The sequence below is a fragment of the Crocodylus porosus genome, unplaced genomic scaffold (genome assembly GCF_001723895.1).
Source record: "Crocodylus porosus isolate Cpor-Errol unplaced genomic scaffold, CroPor_comp1, whole genome shotgun sequence".
Taxonomy (NCBI): domain Eukaryota; kingdom Metazoa; phylum Chordata; order Crocodylia; family Crocodylidae; genus Crocodylus; species Crocodylus porosus.
Window position 1 is genome coordinate 47,002,947 of NW_017728931.1, and position 12,997 is coordinate 47,015,943.

Here is a 12,997-nt window from a genome sequence, read left to right on the forward strand (position 1 = left end):
TGGTGGGAACTTGAGGAGGCTCCACAACTCCACAGCTGCAGCCATCGCTGGGGACAGGGCAGCCTCCTTGGTCCAGCCCCAGACAAGTACTCAGAAACTTTTGGTTCTACCTCTACCACAAATATCCTGGGTGATACCTGGGCAAATGACCCACTCCAGTTTACATGTGATGGCAGGGGTGGCACAGGTAGCCTGGGTGTGTAGCACGTGGCAGAGTGGGCAGGCAGCACAGTGGAGGGCGGAGGAAGGAGCAGAATCTAAGCAGCAAAAAGGGCAGAGAGCAGAAAGCAAGAGTAGAGGAGGGAGAGAGGCAAGGAGCAGAAAGCAGAGCAGTAGATGAGCCGGGGAGCAGAAAGCCGAGCCCCGAGGGAGCACGGGGTAGAAAGCAAAGCAGAAGATTGAGAAGTGAGCAATGGGCAGGAAGCAGCAAGCCGAGCAGCAGACAAGCGTGGGGGCATAGGATGGGGCGCAGAAAGCAAAGTAGGAGATGGGGCAGGGAGCAGAAAACGGAGCGGGAGGTCCAGGAGCGAGCACAGGGCAGGGAGTAGAGCAGGAGCCCGCGCGGGGGTGGGGGGTGCATGTGGGTCTGGCGTTCGGCGGGTCTTGAAAAGCGGCGGAACGTTCCCGCTGTGGCGCGGGTGTCGGGGGGTGGGGTTGGCTGTTGCACCGCGGTCCCTCGTGTGTGTGCCCGCCGGCTCCGCCGCCGCCTCTTTCCCTGCCCGCACTATGGATGAGCTGGCGGCTGAGTTGGGGACGCTGAGCCCGGAGCAAGCGGCGGCTCCCGTGAATACCGTGGAGGTGAGCGTCTCCCCTCCCTTCGCTGCTGGTCCTGGGAAGGATGCCGGCACCGGCGCGAGCCCTGCAGCAGAACACCCTCCCCCACAGTGCGCATACATGTGCCCCCCACCCCGTTCTTCCGCCCCCTTGCGGCTGCCCGGACGCTGGGCGCGCGCTGTGCTAGCTGCTCGACTGCGCACGCGCGGGGCGTCTTCTGGCATTTCTCCCTAGAGGAGCAGCTCCAGGCTGCCCTTGTGCTTCCCCTGGGGCTGGGCGGTGGGGGAAGGAAAGGCCATTGGCTTCCCTTTAGGGGGGATACTAGGGGTACCAGGGCTCTGTAGCTTCTCTGAGTCAGCCTGGGGGCTTCTTTCGTAATGGGGGCTTGTGTCCCTTCTGGGGCACTGAGAGCGCAGGGTTCAGTGTGACCCGGTGCCTGGTGTGGCACAGGGCAAGCAATGGCAGCCAGCCTGGTGCCATATGCAGGTATTGTCATGTTGAGTCATTTCCCAGGGTAGAAAAAGAATGTTGCCATTGGCTGGGTCAGATCATAGGGCTGGGGCAGGCAATTATTTTGGGCAGAGAGCCACTTACCCAGTTTTGGCAGGTTGTCAAGGGCTGTATGGGTAGCCCCGCCCCTGGTCACCATCTTGGGACCAATGTCCCAGGGTGGGGCCCAGAGCAGGACACAGGCTGGTAGGGGTCTGTGGAGCTGAGCTGGGCTGCACCAGCAGGGAGGGGGGAGCTGGCCCGGCTCCATAGAGCCCCTGCTGTCTGGGACCCTGTGCTCCTGCCACCCGGCTCTGGGCCCTGCTGGCACTGGCCTCAGGGCACTGATGTGAGTCCTGTGCTCCCACTAGCTCCCTGCCCATTCACTCCCAGTGACGCCCAGCCCTGCAGTATAGGCAGGGGATAGCGTACGGCCCTGACCCCCGCTTACTGGCAGGGAAGAAGCTGGTGCTGAGCGAGGGGGAAAAGCGGCTCCTCACCCACCCCATGGCTAGTGCTCCCTGCTGCAGGCACTTGCAGCCAACATGGGGCTGTCTGGAGCAGGCACAGGCAGCCCCATGTGGGCTGCCAGCGGCTACAGCTCAGGGTGCTGGCCGTGGGGCGAGCGAGGAGCTACTTTTCCCCTTGCTCAGCACCGGTTTGTAATCCAGCCCCACTGCCACCCTAGGCTCTAAGCCAGCTCTGGGCTTGCCCACTGGCAGCAGCTGCAGCCCCCCCTGCTTGCCGTGCCAGGCAGTGTTGGGTACTGCTGCCTGCCTGGAGCTTGTGTGCTGGGCAGCCCAGAGGCAGTGGTGGCAAACACTGCCCAGCACAACAAGCCGGGGGGGGGCTGCAGCTGCTGTTGCCATGTGCAGCCCTGACTGGTGAGCCTGGAGCCAGTGAGGGGCCCAGGCTGGCAGTGGGGCTGGGTCACAAGGTGGTGCTGAGTGCGGGGTGGGGAAAAGCAGTCCCTCATCCTCCCTGTGTCTGGCATGTCAGAGCAATCTCTATGCTCATGTCTGGGCACCCTTAAGGTCTAGGAAGTTCATGGGCTGTGCCCTTAACTCCCATGCTCAGTAGCTACTCATGCACCTTTTGTTCAGCAATTTGTCCAATCCTTCTTTAGGTCTGGCTAAACTGTCAGCTTCCACAACTGGTGGCAACGAGTTCCACCTTTGAATGACAGGCTGTGTGAAAAAGAACTTTGTTTTGTTAATTTTAAACTGAGTACCTACTAGTTTCATTTTGCATCCCCTAGTTCTTGTATTGAGAGTGAGAGTAAATACTAACTCTTTACTGACGTTCTCTTCAACATTTAGTATTTTGTAAATGCTTATCATGTCCCCCCCATCAAGCATTGCTTTTCTAAACTGAATAGGCCTGTTTTCTTGAGTCTCTCCTAGTAGGGAAACCCCTCCACAGAACCATACCCCCAATCATCCCTGTTGCTCTTCCCTGTACTACCTTTAGTTCTTCTATATCCTTCTTGAGGTGTGGGGACCAGAACTGGGAACAGTATTCAAGGTGTGGACACACCTTGGACTTATTGAGGCTTGGAGTATGAGAAGCAAAGATTGGCTATTTCCCAGCCACAGAGGGCTCTGTCTGTCCATTTGTTTACTTAGGATTTTTAACACTGCTGTCCGTGGCCACAGTGTCCAAGCATCTTTTGTGTCCTGTCAATGGTGATGTCATCAGTGAATTTTATGGGGGAATTTGACATGTTACCCTTTTCAAGCTTGGAGTAGAGGTAGAGCTGTTTATCTGAGACTTAGTTAATTTCCATCTGTGTACGCATGTATACATTTTTAATTTGTTTTGGGTTTTTTGGCTAATAGGGATTTAATGGGTAGAAGAGGGATATTAACATTCCAGCCTCTAAAGTCTCTGTTTTACTACCACAAAAGTGATCTTTGTGATGGCAGTAGTGTCAGCAGCTGCTGCTCACACAATGCAGGATTAAGAGCCCAGCACTTTATTCTGGTGTGTACTTCTGTAGAGTTTCATCCTGCAAGTTGCTGAGACTGTTTCTCTCCTATTGAGGTCAATAAGTTGACTGTGTTTGGTTTCTCTTGAAATCCAACCTGTATGTAGTAGGTGTAAGGGAAATAGAGGCTACTATTTTTGAAGCTTCTAGGCCCATTGTGACTTTTACTTTGCTGGTTCTGTATCCGCTTTGACTCCCTAAAACTAATTTTAGGCTCCCTTTGCTTGTGATGCAAGTGAGTTCATCCAACTGGAATAAACTCCACGAAATGGTAATAATTTATTAAAATAGATGCTCTGAAATGTCATCCATGCTTGGTTAATCCTCAGAATCTTTAAATCATTAGGTGCCTATAAAATTTAACACACAGTCAACTTGAAAGTCACGTTTGTCTTGAGTATTTTGTACCTATAGGAGCTTAAAAATAGCACATGGGATTATTGTATAATTGAAAGAAATAGGTAGAATTCTCTTTGTCAGTTTTAGATTTGTATACTGTGCAGGGCTTTGTGGTTAGCCAGTTTCACTGTTTCTTTATAGAAACTATAATCATGCTAGCTTGTGTACAGTGAAGAAGCTTTCTGTAATGGAGTTGTCCCATTGAACTGTGTGCATATTTGTAATATCAAGGTCATAATTGGATTTCTCTCTTGCTGGAAAACATTAAACATCAACAGAAGAGTGAGAGGAGAAAAACACTTGGAAATTTTTGTTAGTGTTTCTATGTGCCCCAGGTATGAATGGTACTGTACATATCAATTTTTTGTTTGTTTGTTTGTTTTGGTTTTTTTTTTTTATATATGGTTAAGTTGTTACATTATTATTGCTAATCTTGGTTGATTGACTTGATTTATGTTGATATTTAAGTCCATATAGACTTGACTTTAAACAGTGTTAAAGTTAGGAAAATCTTGATCAGACTTCTTGGAAGTCTGTTCATTCTTAAAGTATTTCAGACTGTGTGTTTTTTGTTTTCAGGAAAAATGGCGACTACTTCCAGCATTTCTAAAGGTTAGTGCTATGGATATATTTTACCCTTACATAAATATTTTAGCTGTTTATGTGAAAACTATTCAACCTAATAAATTTTAAGATGAATTATTACTATACATAGTGTTTTAACAAACTAAAAGATGGTTAGACCTGTGTGTTAATTTTAATACTTAGTAAATTCAGTTTAAAATAAAATGTCAACATAGAGATTCTCCAAATGTTGGAGAGGAGAAAAACTAGAAATAATAGGAACAAGACTTCTGACTTCTCATGTATGACTTCCTTCTTTCCAAATGCAGTGTTTTCCCAAGCCTCTCTATTTTCTGGCTGCTCATCCTTTCAAAAATGTTTTGTCGTGTAGAGCCAGGCCTGCTTCAAACACTAGTGTACTACTGTGCATACTTTTCAGTCTGCTCTCCAGGGCATCGGAAAGCTTCCCTTTTTTTCTTGTTAATCTTTACAATGTCATCTCATTTCTGACTTTTTTTTTTTTCCCCCCTCCATTTTCTGTCTGTCATTGTCGGTGTTCATGTGTCATCTCCTCCTCCTATTGTCTCTCTTCCCTCTACCATATTTACCTGAATCCAAGACAACTCTGGATTTGAGATAGGAAGCTGTTCTAGCCTCGTAGTATTAACTCCCTTCCTTTCTGATGGGAAGTACTCACCTGAGGGGGAGCAGTGGAGTCTGTGGCAGTGTCAAGTACAGTGGGTAAAGCTCAGAAGTTAGTTATGGTGCATGTTTTGCCTTGATAACATTGTGGCCCAGTGGTGAAGGTGTGACAGAGGCCTACTCATTACACATCTCCTATATTTTATAACTCCTTCAACCACCCCACAAACAACTTTCAGATGCTTGAATGATCAGCGTCATCATCGGAACCCTTGGAGCTATAATGGTGGAGACTACTTCTGGTGGTGAGCTGTTGGGGTCATGTGGAAGAAAGATGAGAACAGAGACCCAGACAGGTTTATACTAACAGCCTACATCTTACATTATTTCTAGGTCTGTGACTCATTTGTTGTGGAGCTGCTTATTGCAATGAATTGTATGCAGACTGATAGTGATTTAGTTCAATGGCACAACTGTTGTGTATTGCAGTTTCTGTATTGGAAACTATTTTTGACAAGTCTGCCAGTCAGACATGAGGAAGGGCATTTTGTATCCAAAAGCTTGCTTAACACTTCTGCCAACTATACAGTTCATCCAGTAAAAGATGTGTAAAAAGCAGCGGTTTGGGGGGTGACGTTTCCTGGACTAGAGCGAGGCTGTTCTCAATGGTGGCAGATCGGAGAACAAGGACCAATGGTCTCAAGTTGCAGCAAGGGAAGTTTAGGTTGGATATTAGAAAAAACTTTCTCATTAGGAGGGTGGTGAAGCACTGGAACAGGTTACCCAGGGAGGTGGTGAAATCTCCATCCTTGGAGGTTTTTAAGATCTGGCTAGACAAAGTATAGTTGGCTGAGCCAGTAGAGTTGGGGATTGTCCTGTTTTGAGCAGGGGGTTGGACTAGATTAATTTTTCTATGATTCAGTGACTCCATGATTCTGTCACAACTACCATAGCCCTCCAACCCTACCAAAAACACCTTTATCAAGATTTACAAATTACATAACTCATTCTTGCCTTGCTCCTATGATTTGCTTTTCGAAAATCTTTTCATGAGTGAAATAATTTTGCCCAGTAGCCTTATTTTTGTTTTATTTCTTGCTTTAAATCCTATATTGTTAAGCCAGTTCAGTAACTTCTGAGTTTCCTACTGCATTCAGTTCATTTAAAAACGTGCCTTCACAGACTTACATAAGTGAATTGGATATATGTATTTCTGTTGGTCTAAATGCCATATGCAAGGTATCATTTAAGCCAGGAGTGTCCAGCTTGGGTCCTGTGGGCTAGATCTGAATCATGGAGCCTCTCGTAAGAGAGCTTGGGACTTCCTGCAGACAACCTATGAGTGGCAGTGGTACCATTAATCCTGTCATCTGCTGGAGCCATTGTTTTAGCCCATCTCTGGAACCCAGGAGTTTAATGCTGCTGTTGCTCTTCCTTCCCTATCCCCCGACTTTTCCCCAGCTACTGATCTTAAAACCCTGGTTCTGAAGCTGTGACGAAATAATGGAGGTAGATGCTGCAACTGTAGGGGCTCTGGCAGCAATGGGAACGAGCCTTACTGAATCAGCCCATGGAGGTGGGTGGTCCAGTCCACAAGAAGCCCTGTGGACCAGGTGACCCACTTTTATGAGCCAAATATGTTTTCATAGATTCTAGGGCTGGAAGGGACTTTCCCCCTGCACCAAGCAGGAAAGACAACTTAGGTGAGGTGACCCTAGCAAGGTGACCATCCAGTCTCCTCTTGAAGGTTTCTAGGGCAGGCGATTGCACCACCTCTGGAGGGAGCTAATTCCACAGTCTGGACACCCTAATTGTGAATATGTTTTTCCTAATGTTGAGCCTGAAACGGCCTTCAAGGAGTAGGTAACCATTACTCTTAGTTTTCCCCAAGGGTGGCCTGATGAACAGTTGCTCACTGAGCCCTTGATGTACACCTCCAATGTAGCAGTAAGCTACTACCAAGTCCTCTCTCAGCCTTCTCTTTTTCAGGCTGAAGAGTCCCAGGTCCCTCAGCCTTCCTCGTATGGCTTGCCATGCAAGTCTCCGATCACGCGGGTGGCTCTTCTCTGCAATCTCTCAAGCTTTACCGCAGCCATGTTAAAGTCCAGTGCCCAGAACTGGACGCAGTACTTCAGCTGAAGTCTCACCAGTGCCTGCTAGAGTGGAAGAATCACATCCTTGGTTTTGCTGCAGATGTATCGATTGATGCATGCCAGAGTATTATTATCCCTGTTGCACTGCTGGCTCATGTTCACACTGTGGTCTGTTATTGCCCCCAGGTCCCTTTCATTTGTAGTGCTGGTCAGGTTGGTGTCGCCAAGCCTGTAGGTGTGCAGGGGATTGTTCATCCCCAGATGGAGCACTTTACATTTCTTGCTGCTGAACTTTAATCTGGTTCTGATCTGCCTAACTTGCCAGCCTGTCTAGGTCCACCTGTTTCTGCAGCCTATTTTCAAGTGTGACCATGCTTCCCTGTAACTTGGTGTTGTCTGTGAACTTGGCCAGTGAGCTCTTCACCCCCACATCCAAGTCATTGATGAAGATGTTGAATAGTACTGGACCGAGCACCAACCCCTGCATATAGACTGTTTGATGAATTTTCCAAGATTTTTCCCTGGGATAGAAGTTAGGCTAATTGGCCCGTAATTACCCGGGTCCTCCCTTCTCCCCTTCTTGAAGATGGGCACAATGTTGGCCTTCTTCCAGTCCTCAGGGAAGAGCTTCGCCAGGTTCTGTGATGACTTCAGGCAGCTGCTTCAGCAGTCTTGGATGAAGTTCATCTAGTCCTGCTGACTTGTGATCAATTAAAGAAATTAGATATATACAAGCCTGTTCTACGGCAATAGTGGGAAGGCAGTCATTTCTACCCTGTCCATTCTATACCCTATCTGGCATGATTTTCCCCTTGGCCTGGTGAATGACCAAAGCAAAGTAGTCATTCAGGAGTTCAGTTTTTTTCCAGAGTGCTAGTAACCAGTTGTCCTGAGTTGTTGAACAGTGGCCCCTCACTCCCATTTATTTACCTCCTATTCCCTATGTACCTAAAGACGGACTTCTTTGTTGTCCTTGATTCCTGTTGCTAATTTTAGTTCAGTTGCCACATTGGCTTTTCTAATCTGATCCCTAGAAATGCAGGCCATTGTTGTATAGTTCTCCTTGGGAGCCTGTTCCAAGCTTCCATTGTCTGTACGCCTCTTTCTTCTCTCTTAAGAAAGAATGTTTGATAGCCCTGATCCGAGTCAACCTTGCCTATCCAACATGTGTCATTAAAGAAAACCAGGATCCCTGGTTAGTAGAGGCTTGTCTGCCTATCCCTTCAGACTAATATGGCTATAACCAATATCCCTGATAAAACCACCCCCAAATGCTCTGATTTAAAAATCCCAAAATCCACGTGTTTTTGCAATTAAAATGAAATACCATGATTTATACAGGTATCAGTTGAACAGTATCAACACTGACAAGTGCAGGGTGATGCACCTGGGGAGGAACAACCAGCACCATACCTATGGGCTGGGGAACTCCTCATCAGGGCAGAAGTAGAAAAGGATCTTGGAGTTATAATTGATGCCATAATGAACATGGGCAGGCAGTGTGGGGATGTAGTCAGGAAGGCCAACCGTACCTTGCCATCCACAGATGCATCTTGAGCAGGTCCAGGGAGGTGATACTCCCCCTCTATGCAACACTGGTCAGGCTGCAGCTGGAGTACTGCATCCAGTTGTGGGCGCCGCACTTCAAGAGGGATGTGGACAACATGGAGAGGGTCCAAAGGAGGGCCACTCACATGATCAGGGGGCAGCAGGACAGGCCCTATGAGGAGAGGCTACGGGACCTGAACCTGTTCAGCCTCCACAAGAGAAGGCTGAGGGGGGGATCTTGTGGCCTGTTACAAACTAGTCAGAGGGGACCAGCAGGCATTGGGGGAGCCCCTGTTCCCCCCAAGCACTACCAGGAGTGACTAGAAATAACGGTCACAAGCTGGCAGAGTGTAGATTTAGGCTAGACATCAGGAGGCGCTGCTTCACTGTCAGGGCGGCTAGGGTCTGGAACGAACTTCCAAGAGAAGTGGTGTTGGCTCCTACCTTGTGGGTCTTTAAGACAAGGCTAGATGAACACCTTGCTGGAGTTGTTTGACCCCAGTATTCTTTCCTGCTATGGGAGGGGGTTGGGCTTGATGATCTGCTCGGGTCCCTTCTGACCCTACTAACTATGAAACTATGAAAATGTTTTACTGATGCATTTACAATTTTAAAGCATTTTGGAAGCCTACCAGCGTCTCAAACGTTATAATAAAATAAATTCTAAATACCTTTATATTTTGGTGTTTGATTTTATGGTGTTTTTTTTCCATTACAAAAAGTCAGAGCTCCCCCAGCCCTGCTTCACTCACCAGGATAGGAGTTCAGCTGCAGCTGTCCGTCCCTCCGCCTCACCCCGACTGTTTTGTGGTGCTGAGTAGCCCTGATGTGCTGGTGCCCTGGCCCTGCCATGCCGTTGCCCCTCATTGCCAACCCACAGCCTCCCGGCCCTGCCAGTGCCACTAATTTTCCTCCCCTTCCCCTGCCCTCCCCACCCCCACCCCAACCTTGCTGGTGTCCCTTGCTTCTGATCTGCTGCCCCCAGGCCCTAGCCCTTTAGTGTGTGAGGAAGGGCATGGGTGTGTGGGGGGTGTCAGTACCGGCAACATGTCAGGGGGCAGAGGGGAGCACATGCTTCCCAGACTTCTGTGTCCCCAGAGGTGTGTGGGGCTGTAGCTGGCCTGGACCCGCTCCAGGCATGAGCTACCTCTGGAGCCCAGCGGGCAGGACCTGGCATGAGAGGGAGCACTACGTTGCCATGACCACCAAGGTGAGGTATGGTGTTAGTGCAGAATTGTCCGTCCGTCGTCGTCCCCCCCGCCCCGTGTCCCCCCGCTGCTGCTGCTGGGCAGATGGGGGGGCCTCAACTTGATGGCCATGGTAGTGCAGTGCTGTCTCCTGTGCCAGGTCCCACCTGCTGGGCTGAGGAGGTGGCTCCTGCCTGGAGCTGGTCTGGCCCAGCTGCAGTCTGTACCCTGCTGTGAGTGCAGAAATCTAGGGGGTTATGCCCCCTGATGTGTAGCGTGTGCCTACCTCCCCTCCCCCATAGACTTACTTGGAGGGAGCTGTGGGAGCTGCTCACGTGGTTGCCACATGCTGCACATGGTGTCCCCTGTGTCCTGCTTCCCCCAGCCTCACTCAAGCAGCCCCTTGCAGGCTGGAACTCTGCCAGCCTGCAAGGGGAAACCCAGTTTCCCAGGTTTTTCTCCTTTAAAGGAGAAAATCTGTGTTTTATCCACGGCAAACAGGAAACCTGGATCCCTGGTCTTTATCCATTTGTGGCATGCTGGGAGTGATCTCTCTCGCATCTTCCTTTTTTAATCTTTCTGCTTTGTATCCAGCTTTGAGTTCTCCATCTTCCAGTTTTTGACTACCTTGTGGGTATTTCAAAACTTAAGTGTTTTTGATTTAAAAAAAAAAAGTTGTTTAAATCCATGTTATCTGATCTGTGTAATACATTACAGTGCAAAGTCTGGCTTTGAAAGGAAAGCTAAAAAATAAGTATGTTCTTGCATCTCTTACTTCCAAGTGTTGCCTCTTGACCTGGCCCATTAACAAAATTAGCTGTTCTCTTAGGACTGTTGCTAACAAAATCCTAATTTTTTGCTGTAATCACTAGCCATTTAAACTGTTGCAAATCTTACCTCTATGAGTGCATACATCTTTAAACTTTATAGACTCCCATAGAGTTGGGGGCGAGGAGGGAGGGGAACACCATATGGGGTTCATTGCGGACAGGAGGCTAGGACATCTTTTGTCACCTCTCCCTACCCTCTGTCACTTTTACTAGGTTCCCTTATCTGCATGTGCAATTTAGAACTGCCTTGATAGTTTTTTGCCCCTTTTGGCCTCTCATTCACCTGCTCTTCTTTATGACCTTCCACAGCCTGTTGAGGGCATTCATCTTGTCCTGCTTCATCTCTTGGGATCATAGTCCCTTTGAGTCACTGAGTACCTTCCTCTCTTTAAATCATGATATAACTTTAGCTTCCTTCTTTTTAGACTACGACAGGTTACTTCTTTAAAGTATGGAGATGCAGTTTCTTGTAAGGACGACATATAAAAATACTTTTTTCTTACCTTCCATGTTTTGGTAAAACTTTAGGCTGGCACTCACAGAATGTGTGTCTGTACTGATGTCTGGGGTGGAAGTTCATGTTAGTAATATGGATTGTAGCCCTGCCTCCATACCAACCAAAAAAAGTGTCACTGGGGTCAGGGCTGGCAGGGTGATGCTTTCTACAAGGCATGAAAATAGGAACCTCTGTGTGGGGTTATCTAATGCACCTGCTAAGGGTTGGGCTCAGGATCTATCTGTTTCATACCTTTGGCATCCTTGTTTTTTTGATACCTGCTCATGACATCCCTCTTCCACCTCTAATATCTTTAAGATGTGCTGTCTTGATTTTTTTTCTTGTTCAGTCTTGCAAATCTCATTGGAATGCCCTTCTGCTCCTTTTAATTGATGTAATCTAAGACTGTCCCTTGCTAGGAAGGTGGCCTGTTCCTCTACCACCCTAGATGACTTGTCACTATATCATCAGTAGGGTGAGTATCCCAGGCTTCCAGCATAATGACAGACTGACAAAACATGTTAATTTGCAGTGACTCTCCCAGTCATCCATGTGAATTTCAGAGGCTCATTTTCATTTTATGCTATATATTTAGTAAATTACAATTCAGACTGCTGAAATTTAGTCAAGTTATACTGATGTAAACCTTGTGGGGAAAAGGCAGTGGAGAATCAGGCTAGTTGACTTTTGGGTTTTCAAAAAAATTTCAGTTAAAATACTTAAGAGTTGATCCAGAAACTGTTATGAGTGTATTGTTTATATATAAACTTTTTCATTGGTTTTGTAATAATTTTACTGAGGCTAATCCTGCCGTACGTGCCTGTCTTGTTTTTTAGGTGAAAGGACTTGTGAAGCAGCACATAGACTCATTCAACTACTTCATCAATGTAGAGGTATGCTTTCTTGGAGGAAAGGGAGGAGACGTGAATATACAAAACTGTGATGAACTTAATTCCTTTTTCCTTTTTTCTTTCAGATAAAGAAAATCATGAAAGCCAATGAGAAAGTTATAAGTGATGCTGACCCCATGTGGTACTTAAAGTAAGCACGAGGCTACCTTTTGTATTGCTTGCAGTACAGGTGTCCTACATAATAAAAATAAACTGAGATGCTCTAACATGGCCTATTTGGTTTAGAAAAGGGCCACACTATACTTCCTGAATTACCTAATTTAAACAAAACGGTTAATCATGTAGTAAAAATGCTTTCTGTAATGGGGTTTTTCTGTAGCTTAGTGAATTCTTGTGATCAAGAGGCAAGTAGATCTTTTAGTGCAGAGGTAAATTTTGTTTTCATTTTTGTACGCATGTCCCAAGTTTTTTTTATCGCTGCATATAAAGCATAGTCTAAGTGCTTGGAAGAAAGGTGCTGTAGCTGACTGAACAATCTCTGGTTATCATTCTGCTCTCCTCAGTTTCACCAAGCAAATTTCTTGATGATTGATCCTAATTATGTTTGTATTGCAGGTATCTCAATATCTATGTGGGTACCCCAGATGTTGAAGAAAGCTTTAATGTAACACGGCCTGTGTCTCCTCATGAGGTAATAGAGAATCCAGGTGGGGAATTTTATTTCAAATGCACACATGGAAATGTGTAGGTAGTTGTTGCACATGGGCACACAGGTAGCTTCCCCCCAGTTTTTCTTTGCTTTCAAGAGAGGAGCTTTTAATAATCAGGTATAATACATGGGAGGCTTGGCAGAGAGTAGGCAGTGGTAGTTATGAAATTACTAGAAAATGGAATAATTCATATACTTTGTTTTTTGATTTGTAGCTTCACAGACCACTTATTATATGTATTCATATTATGAACAAAAACCTACGTTTTTGAGGACTTCAAGGTTGCAAGATCAAGCTGTTATAACTTAGGAATTGCTAGAATTATATTTTGCTCATGAAATACTTAATTCACTCCTCTGATACACTAAGCTAGCCTTGTTTAGCATCACAGAGGGAAGCCATAGGCAAAGCTGGGAAGAAACCTCAG

The 12,997-nt window shown here is 46.9% G+C and overlaps 1 protein-coding gene across 1 annotated transcript in view; it reads left to right on the top strand.

The window, feature by feature from the left end:
* The first annotated feature begins 705 nt into the window (after positions 1-705).
* The window catches only part of POLR3B (RNA polymerase III subunit B), a 132,874-nt gene continuing 120,582 nt past the window's right edge, over positions 706-12,997 (top strand). The window contains exons 1-5 of the mRNA XM_019543900.1: positions 706-798; positions 4,229-4,261; positions 11,846-11,902; positions 11,986-12,050; positions 12,476-12,551. Of these exons, the coding sequence (XP_019399445.1) occupies positions 727-798; positions 4,229-4,261; positions 11,846-11,902; positions 11,986-12,050; positions 12,476-12,551 (303 nt within the window). The 5' untranslated portion in view covers positions 706-726. The remainder of the gene's footprint in view (positions 799-4,228; positions 4,262-11,845; positions 11,903-11,985; positions 12,051-12,475; positions 12,552-12,997) is intronic.